This window comes from Maniola jurtina, chromosome 2 (genome assembly GCF_905333055.1).
Source record: "Maniola jurtina chromosome 2, ilManJurt1.1, whole genome shotgun sequence".
NCBI lineage: Eukaryota > Metazoa > Arthropoda > Insecta > Lepidoptera > Nymphalidae > Maniola > Maniola jurtina.
In genome coordinates this window covers 1,563,511-1,591,351 of record NC_060030.1, presented here as the reverse complement: position 1 = coordinate 1,591,351, position 27,841 = coordinate 1,563,511, and the positions used below count along the sequence as shown (strand labels likewise).

The following is a 27,841-nucleotide window of genomic DNA, read 5'->3' as shown; positions in this document are numbered from 1 at the left end:
CTTTGTATCAGACTAAAAAAATTATATTGTCTATGATTACACAATTAAGGCTTTCTACAACTCTAACAGTGAAATTATTATATCTATTTCTTTTAGGTTAAAGAATTTTTATACCAATTGAACTATAAATCATATATAGTACCCAGGCCGCACCCCGCTTCCCGCCCCTCTCGGATGCGGCGGGTGCCGGTTCGTTTTACCAGCCCCGCTCACCCCTAGCCTCTAGTAGCTAGGCGCTCACCCCCTCAGTCCGTTCTGAACCACCGAATCCCGCGCCTGTGCGCAGGATAAGCGGTGCCGCGTAAGTTGTCTCGTCTAGTCGTAATAAGTTGTTTTTCCTAATTAATACAGTGTTTATACGCTTACACGGGTCTTTTATTACTTACCCTATACATATTGTTTTCTTAATAGTTTTGAAATTTTATTCTATCAAGTAGGTATAACAAAAGTTTACAGAATTATATTTACAGCCCGACAAGGCTTTCTTGGCCCGTGGCCAAAATTGGAACTGACGCCGCCATCTTTTGAAGTGTCATGCTGCCCTTGTATGTGGTGTTACTAAGTAAAAAATCTAAATTTTACTATTTTTTAGGGTTTCGTCCCTCAAAAGGAAAAACGGAACCCTTATAGGATCACTTTTTTAAATAATAGAGTCATTCCATGTACATAATTTCGTGATAATATATTGTGATAATGAATACAGCATGAATGTGTCTGCATCATAAAGATATTTAGCACAAGGTAAGTATTTGAGCAGGTAAACATGACAGGTTGAAAGTCCTTGGTTTCAAATCAATGGTTTTTATGATTCTTTTTCCGTGTACAAACAGGAACAGCTTTCCTAATTTCTCTTTCAGTTAAAATTAGCCACAATTTACTCAATTTTCAACATTAACATTTTCAAGATATTCCCTAAACTTGAGAAGGATTTATTTACTGGCAGCCTTAGTTCTACAACTGCGCCCCACTCAAAGCCAAGAGGGCCTTGTTGGTCTGCACTAATAGGCGTGTTAAAAAATTGAACACTCCAGAAACGCGCGCTTGTAGAATTCCTAAACTTTGACAGCAGCTACGTCAGTTTGAAGTTGACATGACATGACCATGACATCAGCGACGCCCGCCATAACTTTTGTCTATGGGCAACAAAAGCAGTTTGTAAATTGGTCACTGTTGAAGTCGATTGTCGAAACGAGAATCTCGAAGGCCCCGCCTATAAATCCTGTAAATATAATTTACTCCGGCTTTCGCGATGATGCTTTTATAAAATAGGCTAAATAGGTAATATTTTTTTCAAAAAATTCTTACAGAAACATTGTGTTTTTGGGATCTATCGAGTGTATCGAAAAGCATTTATCGATTTACCGACCGTAGTTGTAAATGTGAGTTTGTGCGTGTTTTTGCGTCTGTTCGGTCGTTTTGTAAAGTGTATTCAGAACGGCTGAGGGTTTACCGTTACTCACGTTGAGCGCTATAGAAGTTTTTATGTTATAATTGGGCGTCAGTTTGGTGTTATTATTATTACTATTTTTAGTGGGTGTTGTCACCGTACCTTGGGCTTCATTCGGATTAGGTCATCGAGTGTGGTGAACATGTGTGCCGGACAAAAGTGTTCTATCATTAAATGAGACTTGTTTGATTTCTTATTAGATCTGTGAGGAAGCAGAGTGGTGGAACAATGGAAACCAGTAAACTTATATGTGTCTTCGCGATATTGTCGCAAGCGGCAGCTTTGCGTAAGTATTCCTTATATATTTTCTATTTAGAGCTTCGTATTGAACTTGAATGAACTGTTATCACTACTTGAGCGTCTCACGATTAGAGGTTCATTCAACTTTTTGTAGTATTTTACGATAAACTTGAAAGTTACTTAGAATCGACCTGTGATCTCAGTTTAAGACAAGTTAAGGTTCTAAAATTAAAAAAAATAATTAGGGTCATTAGTTAACGCCTGTCAAAGAGCACAACTAATTTTTGCATTTGTAAACATTTTTACTTGCATATTACTTATTAAAGGAATTAGAAGACAGTTTCTTAGAAATGTAACTAAAAATTGTCCTCATTTTCCTATACATTGCCATAAAAGGCCTACAGTTTATTAGAAATTAAGTCTATAGTATGGTTGAAATTGACCATATAGCAATAAAGTATCATAAAATTTGCAATCAATGTTTATTACCTGTAGTACTAGACTGAAAGTTTGTTTACATGTTAATTTGCAATGATTGAACCTTAACTTATTGTGCTTAACTTACCAGTAGATGGTAATCAATTTACTCAATAAGTTTGCCAACTTAGTAAGGTTAGCTAACCAGCTAACAGGCTCTTGATTAAGGACTGCGAAAAGAAAATGCATACTCAACATTACTACCTGATTAATACGAGTGCTAGCTCCTAAAGAAGAGCAGCCTTTACATAACAACTAACTTTCAACTAATTTGCTAAAGTTGTCAGCCTGAGCATAGATCTCTATGAGAAAAAAAATGTGTCAAGTGTGAGTCCGACTCGCAAATAAAGTACAAGTACACTTTGATGTAGAGCACTGCAAGTCAATGACAGACTACACCATCTATTTATGTGATTTACTTAGTAAATTAATTAGTTTGTGAACACATTTTAATTTTTTTTTATGGTAATTACAAATTCACAGTTTTTGGATTTTTCCCTTTACTTATTTACTTTATTGTCTGTCTGTCTGTCAAGAAGACCTATAGAGACTGAAGTTGACTAATCATGAAATTTGGCAGTTAGGTAGGTCTTAGAGCACAAGTAAAGGAATAAATCTGAAAACCGTGAATGTTTACATCATTAAAAAAAATTAAAATGTGTTTACTGTTTAAATTTTCAAAGTAAGATAACTAACTATACCAAGTGAGATGTATCATATGAAAGGGCTTGTACATTCTAAAACAGATTTTTATTTATTTTTATGCATAATAGTTTTTGATTTACCATGTAAAATGTCACAAAAATACCCTCTGAGTGCGATTCTGACTCGCATTTGACTGTTTTTTATGAATTAAATAGACCTATACAAAATTACTGCAAGACTAGAAAGAATCATCATTGTCACTAATCTAACTATATAAAAACTAAACTATTCTAATAGCCTCTCCTTGTTTAGACAAATGGGTAATTAAATCCAAGTGTATGCTATGCTAGTGGCAACTTTATGGCCGATGGTTTATAGCAATGTTAACTGGCATTGACTAGTGCTATCTATGTTATCTGCTACCTAACTAGTTTTTATGTACCTACTCGTAAGATTTACTAGTTTAGAAAAAAAGCATTTGCTTACTGTAAAACCTGCTTGGATTTTATGCTTGATTTACTAGCTGTTACCCATAACTTCATCCCTGCGGATTTACGGTGTTTGAAAATTCCTAGGGAATCCTGAGATGCAAGCTAACTTTTTGCCAATTTTCTCGAAATTAGTTCATTAGTTTAGATGTGAAAAAATAACAATCAAACAAACTTTTGCATTTATGGATTTTGCATTTTTGCAAGCTTTTGCATACAAGGTTGTAAAATTATATTTCACAGGGGTTATAAAGTAATTACTTACTTAAGTAATAAATTATTATTATACATTTTTACTTTTGAACACATGTTCTTTTGACACTTACACTAGGCACATTTACATTCACTTATCTCAATGCATTAAATCAAAAGGTTTAGCCCTTTTTAGAGTTCTATACCCCAATAGGGCCAGGGGGATCCTATTACTAAGCCTACTCTGTCCGTCCATCCACCCATCAGTCTGCCAGCCGGCTGTATCTCGTGTATAGGCAGAGATTTGTCACTGAATGTGTATTTCTATTACTGCTACAACAACAAATAATATAAAATTTAAAATAGCCCCCTTAAAAAGCATGATGGTATAAGAAATAACACTTGCGTGCAAGTCCGACTTGCACTTGGCCGAATCTTGTACAAAATTGACAATATTATTGTTGGTGCAGTGACGTCGCCGCCGCGGATCGTCAAGCAGCCGACGGTGGAGGAGCTGCTGTTCCAAGTGGCGCAGCCCGGCGAGGTGGACAAACCCTTCATCATCGAGTGTGAGGCGGAGGGCGAACCCGCTCCTAAGTAAGAACATCTTTCCTTTTTATACAGATCTTTTGACATAGTTCTCAAGGCTATGTTGATTACGATAGTTAAACAACGTTGATCCAAGGTGAATTCTGGATAAGTGAGTGGTCATTGACTTTGGAGGTACTTTGGCCTATTTGTATCTTGGATACAGATATCTTGGAGAGTATGTTAGGCCTCGCACGTGTAATCGCAATTTAATATAATGCATGTGATATATAAGCAATGATATTAGTTAGACCTAATATTTTAATGTTACCTATCGTTAATTTTAATTTAATATACTGGTGTGCTCTGTTTTTGCATCATAATCTTGACCTATAATAACAGTATTATATATCTCAGTAGTATAGGCGTAAACTTGAAAAGGTCTAGTCGTGAGAAAACGTAGAGTATCAACAAGTTAATGCCAACCTATAAGGGCAACCATAAAATTGTTGCTCAAAGTCGGTCGTCAGGTTGCCGGTAGGGCTGTCTGTATGTCGTCGACTGACAAAGTTGACCATTTAATTTATAAAATATCTGTAATAAGCATTAGATAACATGGCTTTGGCTGGGCTTGGCTTTTTACCGGACTGCGGTGAAGCCCAAAGAAGGGTTATGTGTAAAAAAAAAGTACAGTGCCTGGCACGAAATATTGTACATCGAACTTTAGAAAGAGAATTCAGCTTCGTTATCTCCGTCACTCATACCTATGTGACGTTTTGTTGTGTCAACGATAGAGACAACGCTCTACGAAACCGTTATCTCTTTCTAATGTTTGATATGCAATATTTCCTGCCGGGCACTTTTCATAATCTTGTTAGATGGTACGCAGAACCCTTCGTGTCGAGTCCGATTCGTACTTGGCCGGTTTTTTTGGTCGATATTTTTGTTTACATGCTCTACTATACAGATGCCCACTTTACGCAGACGGTTCAATGCCGAAATCCATCAGCTAACCAAACAATGTGGCTGGACTAGAATAATCGATGTTCACTGTTTTGCATACCTAGGCTGGTCTGTAGTCTTCTTCTGTATATAAAAGGAAAAGCCGACTGACTGACAGATCGCTAAACCCACAGCTCTAACTACTGGACTGATCAGGCTGAAATTTGGCATGCAGATATAGCTTTTATGACGAAGACATCCGCTAAGAAAAGATTTTTCAAAATTCAATCCCTAAAGGGAAAAACAGGGGTTTGAATTTTGTGGAGTCTACGTTAACGAAGTTGCGAGTATAAGCTAGTAAATTCATAAATATGCTCATAACACTATAATATTATAAAGGCAAAAGTTTTGTATTGTATTGTATGTATGTATGTTTGTAAAAACTACTGGACGGATTTGGCTGGGAATGGAGATAGATTATATACTGGATTGACACATAGGATTAACTTTTTATCCCGGAAAATCAATGAGATTTTTAAAAAACCTATATCTACGCGAACAAAGTCGCGGGCATCAGCTAGTAATATAATATTCCATAAATGCTGACGAGTGAAAAAGCTCTTCATGAACTGTAGTTATGATGAAGTAAAGCAGAGTGCCCATTTCATAAATCCATTAGCGAACCAAACATGACATTCTATCCCCGGGTGAAAAATCGATGTCCACTATTGCGCCCGGATCAGCCAGACGCGTATTTCCGGTAATAAAGCAATCGCAATTTCGTTAATGGCTCGAGATTGAATCCTGAACCGGTATGATATCGGACATACGAGAGATTGGATAGCAAACGTGATTTTTCGACACTGTTACCGTTAGGTTTTTTATGCTTTCATATACGAGTACCTATGAAACTAGCGGATAGCGGGCATGTGCTACTAGGTACGCTAAAAAAAGAATGTGCCTAATGCATTGATTTAGTGGTCTAAAACCATTTTTGCATTATTGCCTTTTAATGCAACCGGTTTGGAGCACAGCGGTTGGATGGATTCAAAGTCTATTAAGGTAGAAACAATTTTTGTGTTTTATATTAGGACTAGCTGATGCCCGCAGCTTCGCCCGCGTGGATTTAGGTTTTTAGAAATCCCGTGGGAACTCTTTGATTTTCCGGGATAAAAAGTAGCCTATGTGCTAATCCAGGATATTATCTATCTCCATTATCTCTTTTTAGACCCGGGTATTACGTAGTTTCATCAACCTTACAAATTCAACCATTGGCAATCAAAATGTGTACAATGGTACCACCTATTTTGAATAAATGCTTTGATAAAATTGCAACGCCCATGTGTGCCACTTAATACATCAACTGTTGGCTTTTCTCGATAAATAAAATAAGCCTTTTCCGGGTTCTTTGCCGAAAACGAGAACTTTATTTTTAATTTCGTCATTTTAGTTTAGGAATATAGTTTCATTTATCTACCGGAGCTGAAAGCAGATATGAATTTTATGGGGCATAAGCTTACTACGATGCTCCAATGCTGCATTATATTTTACCGGGAATTTCTCTCCAGAGAAATATGTTATGCAGTTTTGGTTGGAATTTTCCTTCGCAGCGAGCGCGTTATGAATTGTAAATATCAATCGAGGACATGAATTTTTATTGCAAAATTCGGAAGATGTCTTCCTGGAATGCGAATCCCATGCCTGAAGCTCAGACGTTTTCTATACCTATGTTGTTTATTGCAATTGAGCCCTATCAGCACCTCCAGTGTAAGTTATTATATTATTGTAGTATTGATAACTAACTTGTACTCGTTACTTCGTCCGCGTGGACTAACTACACCATTTATAAACCCCTATTTTACCTTCTAAGGGGGTGAATTCACAAAAATCCTTTCTTAGCGGATGTCTACGTTATAATATCTATTTGCATGCCAAATTTCAGCCCGATCAGTGCAGTAGTTTGAGTTGTGCGTTGATAGATCAGTCAGTCAGCTTTTCCTTTTATATTTAAACCACCCGCCCCCGCGACATCGCTCGGCGAAAATATAAATCCGCTTTATTTCCTATCCCGTGAGAATTTCGAAAAACCCGCCCTCATTCCTTGTATGTGTGTAGTACATTGAAGTCATTTAGTGTAATCGTTTATGGTGATATCAGACGGTTCATTTTTAGTTCATTTCTGTCTTTCATTCGGCTCTTTCATCTTTCACTCGAAATGAAACATTTGAACATACAATGAATCAGAAGGACACACCAAATGAACCGTCTGATATCACCATTACTGTTCGTGTAGACTGCAGAGATTGTCCACGAGGGACGATTTTCATTTTCCAATATATAATATAATCATATTTAGCTCGAACCCAAGGGATCCAATTTATTTTCGCAAACTTACACTCAAGGTTACATTTTATGTAGATTTATACGTATTGATAAAGAGGGTGTTGAACCTTACCCCTCCTCCCCGGTTCGCCGGGCTATGTTTTCCTCGAGCACCTCCGTTATGTAAACATACTCGTAGTCGGCAAAAAATATACCGGCTTAATAATTCGGTTAACTTGCATTGCCTTATTTAATTCAGATTCAGTTTTTCTTTGTATGAAGACCGGTTATTGCCCGTCGCCCTGCCCAAAATAACTAAAGATTCCATTAATTTCCATACATAGGCATCCAACTTACAAATTGTAATCGTTTAGTGGTTTTTTGATTCCCAAATTAATATGCCGGAAAGTTAAGTTCCTACTGGATTTTAAAAAAAACGTATATCCACGCGAATGAAGTCGCGGGCATCAGCTAGTATATCATAAATCAAGAATATTCTCATAGATGCAATATAGATGCGATCTACCAGATCCTTGAACCAGATAGTTGAAGAGCTGTAGAGATTGATAGAGAGCGCAGCAACCAAGCCGGCAATTATAAGTGCATCGGAAAAATTCACAGGATCACTACCTAACAGGTACATATTCTGAATGAGGACGAACTTTTTAACGATTCGCAAAGCAGTTTTCTATTTGAACAAAATTATCGTGCAGACTGAAGGAGCCTCGTCGACGTCCAGTATTTGTTTTAATTCAAAATAGCCGTTTCCATGTAGCAGACGTTTGAAATTCGCATGCCAAAGCTGATCCAAATTGTTTTAAACTTTTCTTTGCCGAAAAGCTTGATTTTTGCCAGGTTATACTGCCCTTGTGGTCTCACTATTAGTAGCCAGCCCATCAACTGACTAGTAACTTATTTGTCGCGGCTAAAGTTTTTCTTATGTACTCGTAAGTTCATAGCTAAGAAAACGCGTCTTCGCACATAGTAATATAATAAGTCTATGGTCTTCGCACGAATTCTTTGCAGTACACATATACCTACTGAAGGTACGTGTAATGAAAAGAATTCGCGTGATGGGAATTTTTTTTCACAACAACAAGCTAAGCTGATTCCTAGTTTCATGAGTTTACTAGTGATGCCATTACCGTTAGTACATGTGTTTTACTCTTTATATGAAGAGAAATGACAGCTAAGATAAGTGTGGTCACTAGGTACAACTTTCTCATCCGATTGTAAGTAAAAAATCAGTACAAAGAGTGGGTGGACAATAGTCTTCCGAGACGAAGGAACTGGCTGTATAGTTTACGTTTGACCTTATTAATCAAATCATAACCGTGTTCGATTTCAGTATGAGAGTCCGTCTAAGAGCTAATTTTCTATTATTGTTCACCGTCTCGCGGAGCAATGAAATGGAAATGACCAATTGGCAGTTATGAACCGCCAAGATTCCAAGGAGACTACTTGATTTAATTTTCTTGTCTAATTGGATCCTTTGAATTTGTTAAGGGACCTCTTAAGGACCGTTTAGAGGACGCGACGTGGGAGGGATCCACAAAGTTTGAGGTGTAGGGATATTACCCATTTCAGTCGCTGACTGTAGCTGATTCCTTATGTTACCAAGACTATACATAAATCTTTCTTTGGGAATATAGCTGAAGATGAACTGATTGATGCCTATTAGCATTCGAATCGAGATTCATAGCTGGAGTAGTTAGTAGTCACATCTTCTGTGAATCTTCTCTCGAAGCAAAACCGCCAAGAATGTTTGATATAAGAGTCGATACCACCAATCTATCACATCTTCATGACCCAGCCCCTTTAGCACAGGGTGTTTTGCCGAAAGAAACGACTATATTTTCTTTTACACTAGGCAGTGGAAGCCAGTTTTAAACCATGCCAGTAGTGAGGCTCGATTGTTGAGGTTCAAGTGTTTAATTAACATTTAAAGCGGCGCAATGCAGGATAACTCGTCTGTTCCCTGTGCAAACCCGCCGCTCTCCACACGAGGGTTTTATCCTGCAGTTTTATGCACGCAAGTTTAATCGCGCGTTTTCTATTCAGCGCACTTCAGCGCTGACTGCTGGAACTTTGAGATTTGTTCCGTGTGGAAAATTCTATTCGATTTTGTTTTTTTAGCATAGCTGCGAGCCTGACAATGTGAACAACTTTTCACATTTTATTTTATGAAAAAGATTCATGCATGCAGCGGTTTCCATTCACGCAGCTGAAAAAATCTGTCAATTTTCATTTTAAAGATAAAAGCGGCAAGCCACTTTAAAAATATTTTTCTCTACAGAAACATTAATAGCCTATATCCTTTTTTTAATAGTTTTTTTTTTCAAAAATATCAACACTTCTCGCATTTAATTATTATTATTCTTTTAATGCAGTGCTTATCAAAAAAATATAAAGTTTAGCCCGCTTTCGTCTTAGAATGCATCGTCACTTACCACCAGGTGAGATTGCAGTCAAAGGCACAGGTCAAGGGCTAACTTGTATCGGAATAAAAAATAAAGCAAAAGCAAACAGTGAGTTTTTATAGCGATCTAAAGCAGCAAGTTATCACACAATGTCGTCACGACAGTTGACACAATGGTTTCCGGACTGACAGTGTTCTTACTGCAGGACTACGTTGCAGTTGCAGTATTACGGCGTCCTACAGTCCTTTGTCGCAATCAGTCCCATTCAGAACTATGTTGAACAGTTTCTCTTTGAATCTGTCAACCGAAATTCCCTCCGCTGCGCAACTGCCTTTGTTCTCGTGGTATTGCATTTAGGTTTTTTAATCGTCGTAATATAACTTAAAACTAGTCTTATCTAACTACTGTACAAATCATGCCCGCGTGAATACTGGCTGTATTTCCGCGCTGATCAACCAGATTGATCCTTTGCGCAAAAAATGAGCCAGCTCTTCTGTCACCAGATAAGATTATCTCTCGTAAGTTTATAGCAATATCATCGTTCATTTTTGAAGGGATTGGTTGGATATTTTGTACTTAATATTTATTAAAATTATTGAGTGCCCTTTAACTTTTTTAAGGATTTATTTCTGCTATATATAACCAGTGGTTACCAGAACATTAATTATTATCAGCACAATATGGAAAAATCGTTTCAAGAACGCTTGTGAAGTAGGTTTACAATATCTGACCCCATTTACGAAGATTGCAATTAATCCATAATTTAAAACAATTTTACTCAGAAAAATGGTAAGCACCAGGCAATCATGAATTTTCAGAGCTCCAGATTTTTCATTCTTTGAATTTTTTAGAGCTGCGTACTAAATAACCAGATACCTCCCATCTGCCCTGCCGCATTAAAAACCTTTCCACACTATATTGCAACATACGCTCCCGTCGTCGTCGTAAAATTCCCTCGTGCCCTGTACTGCCAGGTCGCGGTGTAATTATAATTAAATGTATCCTCTACTGAAATAGACCCGGAGAGCAAATCAAATAGCCGCATGTACATGTCATAAAAAAGTCTACCTTCAGGTATACAAGGTACTAGGCACCTCGTTTGCCTATACTAAATCAATTGACCATCATCAACCGATAGAGGTCCACTGCTGAACATAGGTGTCTTGTAGGGACCTCCACACGTCACGGTCTTGGTCGACTGAATCCAGCGGCGAAAGACAAGGTGCTAGGATGGCGAGTTTCAATTGGGATGATGACTATGTCAAAAATAAAGTATTTGTTAGGAATTATTAAATAGAGCGTCTATCAAAATTCGTAAAATCCAATTCCGCTGTTAGTTTTGAGTTTGCTAACCATTTTTAATTATCGATTTAACTAAAAAAGTACGCCAAATTATGTCAATATTTATGACGTTACATCTGTTAATTTCATACAAGCTTCCTTACTAAGCAAGCGTTTTGACGTTTGATAAAAAGTCACTAATTTGACCAGTAGTCATCATCCCTATTGTGTCACCAAATATCGTACGAGATCTTACAAGTAGCTACCACTAAATATATGTAGTGGGTATATCCTTGACTACTTCTTGGTATGCATTTCCAATATACTCCACACTCCACAGGAGTAGTTTGGGGCATTTGTGAATGCGGGCCACGTATTTGCACCCCCTGGTCACGTGCATTGGGGACAGCGAGTTAATGAAGTCTCCACATCTAGGTGCAAATACCTGCCTGCCAATGTGATACGAGTAATTAAGTCCTGCTCGTGGAATGGATTAATATAGCTCTTGATGCTAAACCTATTCTAATTAAATTGTACGGACTGGATTAGTTATGCATAAGACAATCTAGCAGAATCTTTACACCATACAGAGAGTCATATTCGCCTAGCGAATAATCTTTTAAGATATAAAAAAATCTAGAATTGTTTTCGTCCTAGCATGCTCCAGATTTTAGGAATCTGCGTGTCATGATTGTCGTGTTACAGTTCAACCACTGAACAGATCTTGACGTTTGGCACAGATTGCTTGCATCTGGACCGGTCATCATAAGTTACTTTTTATTACGGAAAATCATTAATTTAGTTCTCACGGAATGTTTAAAAACCTATATAAATCCAATCATCAAAAAAAAATTTGATGATTGATTTTTCGTGCAAAATGTCGGAAAAATACCCGAGTACGGAACCCTCAGTGCGCGAGTCTGTCTCGCACTTGGCCAGTTTTTAAAAACGTAAATCTGTGGGGATGAATTCGCGGGCAAAAGCTGCACGAACCTGAAGAAAGTTTGAAATTAGGTTCAATAATAGCTTTTCATTACGTTTGTCATTGTAAACATTGAAAGTCATGGTTTCGATCGGTATGGCTGGTGAAACAGTGCAGCCTCGCCTCGATGACCTCATTCGATACAGGTTGTGTTCCGAGAATCGTTTGATGCAAAATCGTTATTTGGAAGCGTCAAGCGCTAAACACGTAACGTATGCGCCTGCATTCTATATATTGCACGTATTTTTGCTCGCACTTCCTTTTACGGTCTTTGTGATTTATGTTTGGGACCTTGGGTCGTCTCCAATCTTGTATGGATGTTTGTAATTCTTTCACTCGAAAACTACTGGACAGATTTGGCTTAAATTTGGAACGGAGATAGATTATACCCTGGATTAATACACATAGCCTACTTTTTATCCCGGAAAATCAATGAGTTCCCACGGAATTTATAAACCTATATCTCCATAGATACCCATACTAGCCGATGCTTGCGACCTCGTGCCCGTGAATAAAGTCGTAGGCATCGGCTAGTATGGTTATAAAAATCACGTAGTCTGTAATGGTTCTACTACAAAGGCATACGTAACTATAGGTCATGCTCATCACTTGCTCTACTAAACTGGACTTATTAGTCATTATTATAATTTTCTGATATATTGTCGCCATAATTGGTTATGTCATCAGACGGAAACATCTCATGAATATCACTGAGTCCGGACCAAGGACTCCGGGATGTTTTCTCATTGATTAACCGCTAAGCTAAGACAGTATAGGACCATTGGCAAACTAAAACTAACTTGTTAAAAGGTCTCATAGTATGTGAAGAACGAAAATTAATATAACGCGATATTTAGTTGATGAATGTGAACTTGGTTTGATATCAAACGCAACAACCATTACGCATGGCATCCGCTGCATATCTGGTATATTTATAGCTCTGGTTTTTCTGCTTTAAATACCTCATGCATTACCTAAGACCTGCATTCTGTGCAACATGTTTAAGTGTACCTTATAATTAATTGCTTGAACATCATATAAATTATTTATGAAAAAACCACCAAAAGTGATTGTCTTTAATACATTACATAAAAATTAACTTTTTGTTCTAATTGAATTTTTGAATCTATTCATTTTCAACCAAGTTTGCTTTTCGGTACATATCTAACGCTTAATCGCTTTGTATAAAAACACCTGTCAAATATTATGAGTAACACGTTACGAAGATGATGATTTATATTTTATAACTTAACACAAAAAAATCGTATTAACTTAACTTTACTTAAAAAGATAAGAAAATTCAAATAACTTCATTTTAAAATTTTGGAGTAGTTGGAAGTATGCCCAAAGTAAATCGAAAATGATATAGAATAGGAATGCTTTCTATATCTGAAATTGATCTAACATAGATACTTAAACGAAATATAAATGGATGATGAATGAGAGATGATAAAATGGCTATAGAGATAAATTGTTGGGTTGTTAAAGTTATCATAGCTGTTGAATGCAGTAAATTCAATGCTTGTCTTTAAAATTGGAAGAACATTCGGCGCAGATCCATGATAAGATACTTGATAAGTTGACCATTGACTGCGATCTCACCTGGTGGTAAGTGACGATGCAGTCTAAGATGGAAGCGGGCTAACCTGGAAGGGGTTCGGCAATTTCACTAAACCCATCTCGGTTTTTACGTGAAATCGTACTGGAATGCTCAATCATGACTCCTTTGCCTGTAGAATAGAGTGTCCTAACTGACTGGACCAGAGCTAATTTAGAAGTAACAAATTCTGGAGTTGCCTCTACCGGAATTCGAACCCGAGAGCTCCCACTTATAAGACCACAGGGTGAATAACTACACCTAACAACACCCGGAAGGTTTTTTTAATTGCTTCGACGCTACAATCCTCTTCGGGGTGTAACCCCCACGATTTTCTACCTTACAAATTAGTTCTATCATAACTCATTTACTTTCTTCCATGATGTAACATTCTAGGGATGTTTTATGAAATGAAAAATTCTAGGACTCGATCCCACACTTTTCACCACGAGAGATAAAAAAGGGCTATCTACAAAAGGTATTAATCTTTATGGGGTTCCTTTTTGAATGAGAAAACCTGCGGGCTATGTACGATCGCAGGTCGGTATAATTAAGGATGTTATGACTCGCCCCTTTACGCCATGTTAGCGAGCCTCAGGCAAATCAGACGGCGTAAAATGCCCCTAGTAACTACAGAGTACAAACTAATCCAAATTAGGTATGTACCTGTTGATTTTAGTTTAAATAGAGGTAAGATATTAGGGTTCCGTACCCGATGGGTGCCAACGGGACCCTATTACTACTCCGCTGTCCGTCCGTCCGTCTGTCAGCGGGCTGTACCTCCTGAACGGTAATAGGTACAGAGTGGAAATTTTCACAGAATGCGTATTTCTATTGCCGCTACAACAACCAATATTGAAAATTTCAAAATGGCCGCCATGAAAATTCAAGAAAATGAAAATGCGTTATTTCTTGTGCGATGTTACGTAACCTTTGGCCGCATTTGACCGGTTTTTTCTTTCTCTTCTATAACTCATAGTTTTACCTGCGAAATGTGAATAAAAATTGCGCTCAGATAATTTTCACGTGCCAAATGTATTTTATATAGTGGCTCTGAATTTTTAATTAGAACATCCTTGCTATTCGTGCTGGAAGTTATTAAAACTTTCAGTAAATTAGACATAGTAATTACCTACTTGGGACACGAGAGACCAAAAACTTTGCAACGTTCCCTGTTCGCCAATTTGTAGCTTTTAAAATATGCTATATGTAAACTTGTTTTATACCGAAATAAATATTTTTTGTTTTTTTTTTGTTTGTTTTTTAAAACTTCTAAATAAACATACTGTACCCTATAGGTTTTCTTAACAGACAACTAAGTGATACTATAAAAGTTCCTTGTTTTCTTTAGAGGTACGGAACCCTAAAAAGACTGCATTTTTTTAAAATAAAAAATAACGAGCAGGCAGGTCACCTGGTGTTAAGTGATTACCGCCATCCATGAACATTTGCAGCTCCAGAGGTACCGCCGCGCCGATGCGTTGCCGGCCTTTCAGGAATTTGTTGGTCCGCCCCTTGAATAACCCCATGTTGTAATCTAGTGGGAACACCGCCGATGGGAGTTGATCCCACAGTTTGCATGTGCGTGGAAAAAAGGATCTGGCACAAAAGGCGGTCGATGAGCACCAGTCACCCAGGTGAGGGTGAAATTGCTTGCGGTTGCGTTCTGTGCGGTTGTAGAAGAAGGAGGGTGGAATGAGGTCAAACAGCTCTTCAGAGCACTCCTCGTTATAAAGGTGATAAAACACGTACGCATATCTTTGTAATTAAAAGAAACTCAAGAAAATCATTCCATTGTAATGTAATAAGTATTAACCAGTATCAATACGATTGTGTCAGGAGTCCGTGACAGGATGACGAGATGAGTGATGTCATACGCAACTATTACAGTGTCGTTACAAAGGTCAGGGCCGACCTGACCCAGAGGATATTAACTCCATTGATGTGTGACATTGTTTCATTAATTTCGCTAAGTGACACAAATATTTTGATGTGTGTGACATATTTTATGCCACTTTAGCTTTTCCCGAGGAACCCTTGATCAGATATTTCAAGGTCTTTGAATATAACATGCACCTTTGGTTATGTATTCTACTCAATGACTTCTATGTATACTAGAAGTCATTGATTCTACTAGAAACTTATTTGTAACGTCAGCGTTTTTTGGTAGGTAGGTACTTCAGACTTAAATAATCAAGATATCGGTTATTGGTACTGATTCTAAGCGCAACAAAATTTTACAGTATTTGCATCTTTTTCTTACCAATGTGATAAGAAAAGGACAGACAAACCTAATTTAATTTAGGACTGTCAAACTCGTGACTTTAGGTGCCAGTCGTAAGCCTTTTGTTTAAATTAGTGTGCACTTAAGAGTCTTTAAATTTAAAATTCATTTCCCATCATTTTTAGCAATGTTAAAAAGAAAAAGATGCAGATACTCTAAAAGTTTCGAGAAAATCATTAGAATCGATGTTATAATCCGATTAGCCAGCCTGCTGATAGGTGGTCGGGGTTTTGTGTAAGTTAATTTTCATAAATTTTTTAGATTATCTAAGTACAGCTCAATTACTCTACAAGAACAATTAGATCTCATTAGATTAGATCAGCTTTGGTATGTGAATAAAAATAAGCTTTTAAAATAAAAGAAAAAGGCGCTTTCTAAGTAAAAGAAAAAGACACTCTTTAAATAAATGAAAAAGGCTCTTTGAATAAAAGAAAAAGAACGCTTTAAATTAAATTCTCGCTTAGCGATAATTATACAGCCGCCTATTGTACTCACAGTTTTCTGATATTTATGTTTTTGTGTATAATTGGTGTATCAAACTTATATTTTCATTTCAAATTAAAAAACTAGGAAAAGAATCCGAGTTCCTGTTAGTTTCAGCCTTTAGCTAATCTAGTTCGCTCTAGTCTAGACTAGGTCTAGTGGAATGACCTTATTTTCACTCAGCGTTGAATTACGCTACAATTATACTTGCATGGAAATAGAAAGCGCCCGTTGTTGGGTACTTTGGAAATGTTATTTCAAATGTAGCGAGATAACAATTTTGATGCTAAAAAGTAAATACTGGAAAACTGAGTATAGATAGTACGAATAGAAAAGTCGTTATGTCTAAACCAGAATATGGGTTATACGCGGTTGGGGAATTTGGGCACTACTTCTAAATACATGAACTCAATAAAACCAAAAGAGGAATATGTAAACTTGAAGTTTTCAATAAAAGGATCATAATATTTCTTTCATGTCTTTGCCCTACTTTAAAAGTGTAATTTGACACTATTATAGCCAGAAACTCCTGGGAGGGATGTAAAAGAAACGCTTTCAAGCCTCAAGCGGTATACTTATTTTGATGGAAGGTTCTATAGAGTATGGTAAATGCTTTCATTTTTCGCTTCCTTACTTAAGACTAAGAGCCTCCGCAGGCGCGCTCCTGGGGGTTTCCTACTTGGAAAGGCTTAAATTACTTGTACGTATAAGCTTGCAGTCCATTGCGCTTTCTGAGCTAAACGATAATAGCTTAGCATCATATCTCTTACTCTATTTCAAGTTTTATCATCTTCCCTAATTTTGTCGCTCTAATACACAAGAGTTTTCTTGTCCAATTATATTATAATTTGTACAAAAATCTAAATTTATATAAAGAAAACTGACTGACTTACTAACTGATTGACTGACTGATCTATCAACGCACAGCGCAAACTACTGGATGGATCGGACTACAGTGGACCCCCGGTAATCCGGCCCCTGTCTAATCCGGCACCCCCTGTAATCCGACAAGTTTATTTTATTATTGAACTAGCTGATGCCCGCGACTTCGTTAGCGTGGATGTAGGTTTTTTAAAAATCCCGTGGGAACACTTTAATTTTCCGGGATAAAAAGTAGCTTATGTGCTAATCCAGGGGATAATCTATCTCCATTCTTAATTTCAGCCCAATCCGTTTATTAGTTTTTGCGTAAAGGAGTAACAAACATACACACACACATACATATACACAAACTTTACCCTTTATAATATTAGTGTGATGTGATGTGGTTTACTTTTGACATATAGAATATTATCCTTGGATCTTTAATTTGTCGGATTACAAGGTACTCTTTAATAAAAAACGCCGAACTATAGGGGGTCTTAGGCAGTACTCTATAATCCGACAAATTCGATAGTCCGACAGTGCCCTGCAAAACGTTTGTCGGATTACCGGGGGTCCACTGTATTTGGCATGACGTAGACATCCGTTAAGAAAGGATTTTAGAAAATTCAACCCCTGAAGGAGTAAAATAGGGGTTTGAAATTTGTTTTTGTCCACGCGGCTGAAGTCGCGGGCATAAGCTAGTTAGAAGAAGCCTTTGTTATCAAAACTTTACTAGGCAACGAAAATATAATCAAAAATAGAAAACGAGTTGAGTCGATTCGCTGTTTTGTTCCACTTATAAAAGCTATGAGTTATGAAAGCATTGGAAACTTATGAAAACAGAATAACAGACAAAATAACACTGTTTAAGAATAACTATCATGATCTAGTTCGGGTTAAATCAGTAACAACAAGAATAGCTCTGCGGCTTATCATGGGGCCTAACCATGATCCATTGGGCGTTTTCCAATGGCCGGTACGCATAGCTGGTGGTAGAGTTGTCTGAAATTATATGCCGTGTAGCCGGCGATGACGGCAGCACATCTAATTTTTGCCGTGCTGTCGAGATGCTAGTGCCCGTCAGTGAAATAAAAACCAGTCAAGACTCGCACACGAAGGGTTCCGTACCATAGTATAAGATAAACGTATCTAACACTTTTATGTAGAACACTGCGAGTTAGTGGGATTTAAAGTTTTTCTTTTTTATTTTTTTGTTGTAACTGTAACCAAAAATTCACGACTTTTGTATTTTTTTCATTACTTATGCTTTGAGACCTACCTATTTGCCAAATTTAATGATTCTAGGTCAATGGGAAGTATCCTATAAGTTTTCTTGACGGACAGACAGATAAACAACAAAGTGATCCTATGCGGATTTCTTTTTCGTTTTGAGGTACGGAACTCTAAAAACGTCAATTTTTATCTGCACACTTATTGTGTGCAGTTGTATTATCAGATTAGAGAGAGAGAGAGAGAGAGAGAGAGAGAAGGTCAAATCAAACTTTAATCAAGCTGCTTCCGAGAGATTTGCCTGTGAAATGATGTTTAGGCTTATTTAGTATGTTCGGTAAATAGGATTTGTGTATACTCTATACCATAGGGTCACAAACTTAATGGACATCACCAAAAGCACTACTATCAGCAATGACTAAAACTTCATAACAAACATTTTCAGGAATTATGAGGAAAACTGAATACGTCAATGAGATCTCCAAATCTTCATAAGAGCCTCCAGAAATAAAATGAATTCGTCACTAAAACTATGAGTTGCATAAATGACGCAAGTTACTAAAACTGCATAACAAGTATCTTCAATACGGTAATGACGAGCAAATTCAAAATTTTAGAACCAGAACATTTTGGCATAAATCTTGACCTGAAATCTTTGTCGTCGAAGCCACTACTTCTTTTTTTCTCAATCGTTCTCCCTTGAGTCGTCTATGAATTCTTCACTGCTGCTCGTGCGATCTCCCTCCACTTATGCAGTTGGTGGCATTACGTGCACACTGCAGACACGGAGACAGGCGTGTTTGTTTCGGAACAGATCAAGTCCTTAAGTTTGGGAACGCCCACGTGAACGTGAGCTCCTCTCGATCTTATACCATGAGGTGTTCGATGGTACCACTTTTCCTCGTAATATGTTCAAGAAACTTGACCTTTGAACCACTACTTCAACCTACCACAATCTATACAAATGACGAAAATTGGCAAATAGTTAAAAATGCCTAACAAGTATCATCAAGAAGCAGAAGTTATTACTAAAATTAAACCAAGATTAAAAAGCAGATCATCTGACGTCAATACAATCCAATACACTCAGACTGGAAGCTTGAGAAATAATTTCCTCTGAACCGTAAACAAACTGGGACGACTACGTGCGAGTATATCCGCTTGGGGCTTTATTAAAGTTGTGCAGCAAGTTTTCAAAATTATTTCTTCAGTGTACACTTGTTATTAAAGCGCTGGGACTTGAAAGTTTGCCATTTTAATCATAAGTTATTAGTCTTCCTATATGCCTGAAGCAATAAAAGCAACTAAGTTTTTTAAGTTTTTTTTTTCTTCTTTATATCTGGCTTTACTCTGATTAGCCAATGTCAAGTTTGTAGTTATTTTCAAGTTATTGAATCTATATACAAGTATGGACTCCGTCTGTGCCGGCGCCCGCCGACATACGCGCGGCGCCCCTTTAGAGCGCTTCCCAGTCAGTTCCACCACCAAAAAACACCAACTAACACAAAAACCATCCACTCTTAACAAAAAAAACACTCCAAACAAGCACAGCACGCGCGCCAGCAAACTCCATCACAGACGAAGTCGTTTTTGAAGTTTATCATAGCCCAATGGTATTATAAGGGGTGTATTGAAATAGGGTACGAGGTTAAATATACTCAGTGATGTGGGATCAGACTAATATCTCAAACGTTTGGCTATTCTCATATTCAGTCTTCTGAATCTTGAACTAACTCCAATATCATCGTAGCACCGTGTCTAACTGTTTTTGATTTATCGTGCAAAATGTCAGGAGAAAATACCCGTTATACGGAACCCTCGCTGCGTCATAATTACGGTAGTAATTATGACGCATTTTTCGACACTAATGTTACGGTATCAACAAAGGTTTTTAACTACGTTCATCTTGGTAAGACCGACTGTTTTAATGATGCCATTCGAATATAGCGTTATGTGACGACTCTTTTATCCTCGGAAACATGAGCTTCAGTTAAAAATACGTTATGGCGTAGGTGCAATAAACAGAAACGCAAGACGTAAACAGAATCTAATCCTCTTATGGCTGAGCACTCGCTAAATCACTTTACTTCCTGGAAACCGTACCCGGTATCCGTAACCCGGCGTCCGGTCGTTACACTTTTGCCTGCTTTTAAGCGCTGAAAATATTCCAGAAAATTCCGAAAATTCCTACAGGAATATTTTTCTAGTATGGAGTATTGATGTCGTATGTACAACAATTTTCAGGTTAGTTCTAAAGTAAATTTCATGTTAATATTTTACTTCTATTTTGTACTAGATGATACCCGCGACTTCGTCCGCGTGGATTAAAGTTTTTTGAAATACCGTGGGAGCTCTTTGATTTTCCGGGATAAAAAGGTGACCATGTCAATTTCCAGGACACAAGCTACTTCTGTACCTTTCATATGAATCGGTTAAACGCATGGGCCTTTAAGAATCCCGTGGGAACTCTTTGATTTTCCAGGATAAAAAGTAGCCTATGTCCTTCCCCGGGATGCAACCTAACACTGAACCAAATTTCATCAAAATCGGTTAAACTTTTGGGCCGTGAAAAGCTAGCAGACAGATAGACATGCACACTTTCGCATTTATAATATCCATACTATTTTTAATATTATAAATGCGAAAGTGTGTCTGTCTGTCGGATTAAAAAGTATATAATTTGGCGGCCTAATCACTACCTAGCTGTCTCTTCCAGACATGCAATGGTAAAAGGATATAGCTGCAAATACTAGGGGATAAAAAGCTATTGTAAGAACGTAGTAGATACTTTTGCACTCGTAAGACAGATATGTACATAGATCCTGATGCTATTAGTTATAGTACCGAGTCGCGACGCTCAGCTAAATGACTTACCGGTTTCCGCACACTGGCTGACAAGTGTTCGCATCCTGTGCACCTTCGCTTATCACAATGCTAAAACTAACTGGCGACTCAGGTGGATAGAGATGGTCATTCTTCGTTGTTCGTTCATTGACAAATGACAATAGTACTGATTCGGTATAATTTAACAGGGCTCTATCCGTCACTCGTTTCCACTCGTTTCATACAATCGTAGTTCCAATTTCATTTGAATATTAAGCAACCAAAGTCCATGAAATTTTGCAGACATATTCTAGAAACTAATATTAGTGTCGTGGTGTTTTAGATCTTTCTAAAAATATGTAGTTATAAAAATTACAGGGGCTCAAAGATTTGTATGAAATTTTTTAAGACCGCGTAACTTTGAAACCGAATATTTTAACAGAAATCTGGAAAACCACAGACATAGATATTAGTTTCTAGAATATGTCTGCAAAATTTCATGGACTTGGGTTGCTTAATATTCAAATGAAATTGGAACTACGATTGTATGAAACGAGTGACGGAGAGAGCCCTCTTAAACTCAATCTTACCAATGTAATAAGAACAGCGCAGATAAACTAAATTTAATTTAAAACTGTCAAACCTCGTGACTTATTTTATTTTGATGAAAATAGTCAGATCCTAAGAACTTTATCTTCGATTCTACTTTATAACAATAACTGCTGATTTTAACTTTTACATTCGATGTCGCCATTTTTAAAAGTTTCGGATGTCCACTTAAGCCAAGCTCAGCATTGTTTGCTTTGTATCCATGTCTGATATAGTATAGCTATTGTTATCTTTCGTAAGCTTGAGTGACGGCGCAAGTCGAAAGGATATTTCCGGTGACTCATTTTGGTAAAAGGGAAAGTTGAGCGTTTTTCTTTGACGGTTTTTTTATTAGTCTCTGTTAAAATTAACTTGAGTTTATCGTAAGAAATAAGGCGCAGCCAGCTGAAGCACAGAGTAACCATAAGTTAACCATGTTATAACTTACGAGTAATAGAGGTTTGACGAAGGGATGACGCTCCAAAATCGAAGCCATCTAGGCAGCAATCGTGCGGTAAAGCGACGCGAGATGCAATGCCATGCCATTTGCATGCCTAATTTCAGCTCGATCAATCGATATAATAAAAGATTAGTTAGTTAGTCAGTCATTCAGTCAGCTCTTTTTTTTTTTTTATTATCTCCTCGCCCTAAGGTTGCCTGGAAGAGATCGCTATTTTAGCGATAAGGCCGCCTTTTGTACATAAATCTATAATGTTATTTATATATTACTGTCTTGTTGGTGTACAATAAAGAATATTTTACTTTACTTTTACTTTACTCTTACTTTCATGTATACTGATATTATAGAAACTGTATAAAGTTAATCACTGTGCGATTCTAACAGTATTTAAAAAATATATATAAAACGGAATTTTATAGTAGAGTCAAGCCTTTGCCTTGTGGGTCAGTAGGTCGGTCCAACTACATAGTAGTCGGTACAGCGTAATTTAATGCATTAGTTAATTAAACATCGCGCGTGTACTGAATGTGACGAGTATTGCTAATTTGACTAGTTTGTGATTGTTGGGTGTGAGCAGCGTAATAGATACCTACTGTAGTTTATTTATATTCATAATTTCACGGTCAAAACATCTACAATATGTTAATCTAAATACCTTTAAGGCAAGAGTGAATAAGGATCTTCTATAGGCAGGCGTGCTTTATCGCATCGTAACAACAATCGCAATTATATAAAAATTCTGCCGGAATATTTTCTTCTCCTGGAAGGTACTAGTGCTGGTAGTGTTCTATGCTAAAACTGCACGGTGCGTTACTTGTAGCCATAGAAAAGTTTCAGATTACTATGGATTTATTAATGGGCAGTTCCAAATCCTTAAAAAATTGCTGAGATATGTCTCTCGAATGCAAATTTTAATTATCAAAACAGCCGCTCGTTTATCAATTCAAAACCAATTCGCTATTGTTATGATAATGACAGCCAAAAGAGAAGAACTTAGGTTCTTTAAGGTACGCCAAGGTGGTTGAATGTTTCGTGGTTAGGGCCAAAACACAACGATGCTACTCGAAAACTTCCGCATTGATTAATTTTGCGCATTCTCCTGCTGTTAGTTCATTACTACGAGTAAATAATAACAGAACTGCAGTATACTTTTTGTGATCCATGACACAGGTCCGCGGTGGATGTTTTCTTACCTGAGTGCACGAGGAATGCAGCTGTTAGGAAAGAGTGGAAAGTGGAGACGTAAAGTCGAAGCGTACCATGACAGTCAAATGTCGTCCACGATATCTCTGTCAAGAGCGGAATGGTTGAGAAAAAAGACTGGACAAATCGTCAATAGCAAAAAAGTTCATCCAGTACCTACTGTTCACGATCTCTAAATGAACAGCCGAATTATGTCAGCAAGACGCCTTTCAAACCTTTGCCTACACTGCTAAACCGCTTCGCATCGCAGATTTTTGCGTTGCAAATTCGAATCGGAACGTAATTTTGTGTTTCCGCCTTTAGAGATACAAGCAAAGTAAAACCCTAATAGAGCACGTTTGCATAACTGCGTGTCCTTTGTTTTTGATGAACAAGATGACTATCTTAGAGGACTCTTGATAGGTTTATTGATTTTGGGATTACATGGTTTTCTTACTGTAGTTGTACAAATGGAGATTATAAGCGTCAGCAAAATGATTCTAAACGATGAATGCTTTTGAGATTTCTCAAAGGCACTCATGATCCATTAATTTATTCGTAATTTTATTAGTTTATTGTTACTTCCAAAAAAAATAAATCGTGATTTCAAGTAATTCATTTGGCAGCAAAACGCTTTCTGTGAAAATATTTATTTCTATTTATATCTTAAAATCATAAGGTTTATAATTAATTTTTAATATGCCTTGAAGTGTAGGAAAAACGCTCATAACAAGTGTAAATTAAAAATTTATAACACCCCCGACGATCCAAAGTATTTGAGTTTTCCAAAACATCATTTTCAAATACCTAAATAATTATGTATTTAGGCAACGTCCATCTTGACAGCTTGACATTTGTCAATTGACATAATATTATGAACCTAACGGTTATCTAAGCTTCTTTTCTACAAGAAAACTAGAAAAGAGCTGATAACTCTTAAACGGCTGAACCAATTTTTTTAGATTATAGCTAAGAAAACTCTCGATCAAGCCACCTTTCAAACAAAAAAAAACTAAATTAAAATCGGTTCATTCGTTTAGGCGCTACGATGCCACAGACAGATACACAGATACACAGATACACAGACACACAGATACACAGATACACACGTCAAACTTATAACACCCCTCTTTTTGGGTCGGGGGTTAAAAATAATATCATACGGTTATCCGAACTTGTAACTTAAAAATTCATGATTTGGGGAAGATCCCTCGAAAGTCTAAAGAATCATTACAGCGAGGGTTGAGGATGGCTCCTTCTCTCGAGAGTCACTTCTGGATAGTTTGCTTCCCTCCTGAAAGCACCTATTTGCACTCTCTCGCTTGTAACGAGTTTGTGAAGTGTATGACAATCTTACTCGTACTTCAAATACGTATAAAGGAAAGGAAGGAAGGGAGGAATTGGATCCAAGTATTTGTGCAGAGGTATCCGTTTTACGTTTCTCTTCCCCTCTCTGCGTCGTATTCCTCATTGCTGAGGGGCGTGATCCCTTTCCGTTAATCACATAATGGTAGGAGGTTTCTTGGGATAATAATGCGCTGGGTCCGCAGAGTCTTCCGCATATTTATCAAGTCTATAGATTTGTAATTTGAATCGAGGCAGGGCGACTATTTTAACTTCCGTAATTTTATCAATTGTAGCCAAATTGTAGCTAAAGGGACTTCCTCTAAAGAGACTTTTACGTCATTTTGAAGTTAATTAATATGAAAATAAATTCGAAAATTATAGACATGAGCCAGTTTTATTTTTAGGTATCACTTCTCTATGATCCATAATATCTCTAATATCTCACTAAATATCCTACTAACATTATAAATGCGAAAGTGTGTTTGTTTGTTGATTTGTCCTTCAATCACGATGCGACAGAGCAACGGATTGACGTAATGCATGGATATAGTGATAAAGGCTACTTTTTATCCCGGAAAATCCCATGGGATTTATAAAGACCAGAATCCACGCGACGCCACGGGTATCGTTTAGCTAACAATATTTAAGTAGGTACGCAGGATAATAAAGAACGTATCTTTAAAAACAATAAGAAATATCTAGAGCCATAATATTATGTCCTCGCCGAAAGTCGGTTCATCCTGCGGCGCGCTGAGTCGAGTCCTAATGAATTATTCATGATTCAGGCCCACTGACTCAACGCCGCATCTCGAGAGGCAGACGTCGGGTATATTATGTCACCGTTAATAACGTTATGTTCTCTCATAGTTGATGTGAAGTATACGAGTATTTGCTGAGGTCACAGATCGTGATATCAGTTTCAAAGGTATTTGGAATTACGAATCGGTAAACGTCACATTCTATTATAGACAATCTAGATACATATAAAAAGACTGATGTATCAACGCATAGCCTGAACACTTGAACAGCCTGAACCGCTATTCTTTTTGTGACGTACGGGACGGTAGATTGAGGTCACAGTATGGAGAGACACATGGTCTCGTGGTAAATGAGGACCACGACGACGACCCTTCAATGTAGGTCCCGGAATTACTGGGGCCTTCTCGGGTCGCTTCCTCGTGCCCTCCGTTACCGCACAATTGCTAGACGGCTTCGGCGAACCTCTGTAGGTAATAGTAACATGGTATCCTTACTCTGTGGTAAGGTTCCGTAGTGCGGCGGTGTTCTTGTGATATGTTTCTTACTAATATTATTGAAAGTAACTGTCTGTCAGCGCATATTCTTGTCTAGCCAGTATTCTTGGTAACATTTATAATTTTAAAAAAAGTGTTTCTTCACCATAAAGTTAAGCTGTCATACCGTATCCGCTGATTGCGGACTAAATTGTATAGAAGTTACGAGTGTTTGCAATGAAACAATGCAATTTAATAAAAGACTCGATTTAAATAACATACAAACTGCCAGCATCATTTTGTAGAGCGGCCTTCCATTGCGGGTTAATGCCATTTTTTACCCCCAATGCACCTAGACACGACGGCGCTACCGGGTCGACCACTCATTAGCAATGTAATAAACACACTTGTCGCTCTCCGATACAAATGAACTTTTGCCGTATGCTGTAATTAAGCCTAGATCGATTTTATTTGCAAGGTCAAATGGTTATACATAATGGTTATAGAAATAGTTTCTATTCAATAAGTCTAGACAAAATCTATTTCCCCCACACGCGACGGCATTTGTATGATTGCGAATGGCGTTCCATATATTTTTATCATTATTACTAGTGCGTGCTGAAAAATGATTTGTCTATACTCTATAGCATCTGCTTATGTTATTAAAAAAATATTTGTAATGATGCACACGCGCAGTCGCTCAATAAAATCCTTTAACTCAAATGGTCATTATACCGCAATTCTAATCAATAAAGTTCTATGACTAGCAAAAGTTGCCCGACAAATTATTCGTCATGTCCAGTACAATACGAGTACACGCAACCTCAGCACTAAGTCATGGCCAATTACAGTAAATTGTCAGTTCACTTCACCATTACATGATATCTAACCAGTTATTTTTGTTGGACAGGTACCGCTGGATCAAGAACGGGAAACCCTTCGAGTACACGAGTTACGATAACCGAATCTCCCAGCAGCCTGGACGTGGTACTCTAGTCGTCTCCGCACCCAGGAACGAGGACCTTGGACAGTACCAATGTTTCGCCTACAACGAATGGGGAACCGCAACATCCAACTCCGTATTCGTTAGAAAAGCGGAACTGAACTCCTTCAAAGAAACCGATGGTCCCCAACAAACCATTATCGCTCAAGAAGGCCTACCATTCAAACTCACTTGCGAACCACCCGATGGCCATCCGAGCCCAAACGTCTACTGGATGTTGCAAGGCGATCAAGGGCAGCTGAAAACCATAAACAATTCTCGAATGACGTTGGATCCTGAAGGAAACTTATGGTTCTCGAACGTAACTCGATTCGACGCGAGCGAAGACTACGCTTATACGTGCGCAGCGAAATCCGTATTTAGGAATGAGTATAAGCTGGGCAACAAGGTGTACCTGCAAGTGCAGCATACGGGAATTTCACCGACACTGAACAAGCATGAACCCGTCCGGCAATACACTACTAGGAGGGTGGAGAAGGCATGGCGCGGAAAGAAAGTTGAACTCTATTGTATTTATGGCGGAACGTAAGTTTTTATCATTACTATTTTATTAAGAGAGTCTAATTTGTGAACATCCAACCTTATGAGAGAGCGCTTAATTTGATGTTAATCGATGAAGAGACAGTGCAGTCTAACATGAAGAATTAAAACATAGGAAGAGTATGGCAAATTACATGATCCGTTATCAATTTCTGAAGGAATGGGAACCGGAAACAAAGCTGGGCAGTAAAAGGTTCTCAACCTATACATGTACTGATAAATTTTTGTCTTTTGCCATACTTCG

At 37.7% G+C, this 27,841-nt stretch overlaps 1 protein-coding gene across 3 annotated transcripts in view; it reads left to right on the top strand.

The window, feature by feature from the left end:
- The first annotated feature begins 1,143 nt into the window (after positions 1 to 1,143).
- Positions 1,144 to 27,841, top strand: part of LOC123873415 (neuroglian) — a 59,540-nt gene continuing 32,842 nt past the window's right edge. For 2 of the 3 annotated variants that reach the window (XM_045918281.1, XM_045918269.1), the window contains exons 1-3: positions 1,144 to 1,733; positions 3,960 to 4,086; positions 26,965 to 27,582. In XM_045918281.1, the coding sequence (XP_045774237.1) occupies positions 1,676 to 1,733; positions 3,960 to 4,086; positions 26,965 to 27,582 (803 nt within the window). In that variant the 5' untranslated portion in view covers positions 1,144 to 1,675. The remainder of the gene's footprint in view (positions 1,734 to 3,959; positions 4,087 to 26,964; positions 27,583 to 27,841) is intronic. The other variant, XM_045918262.1, reaches the window with a different exon arrangement.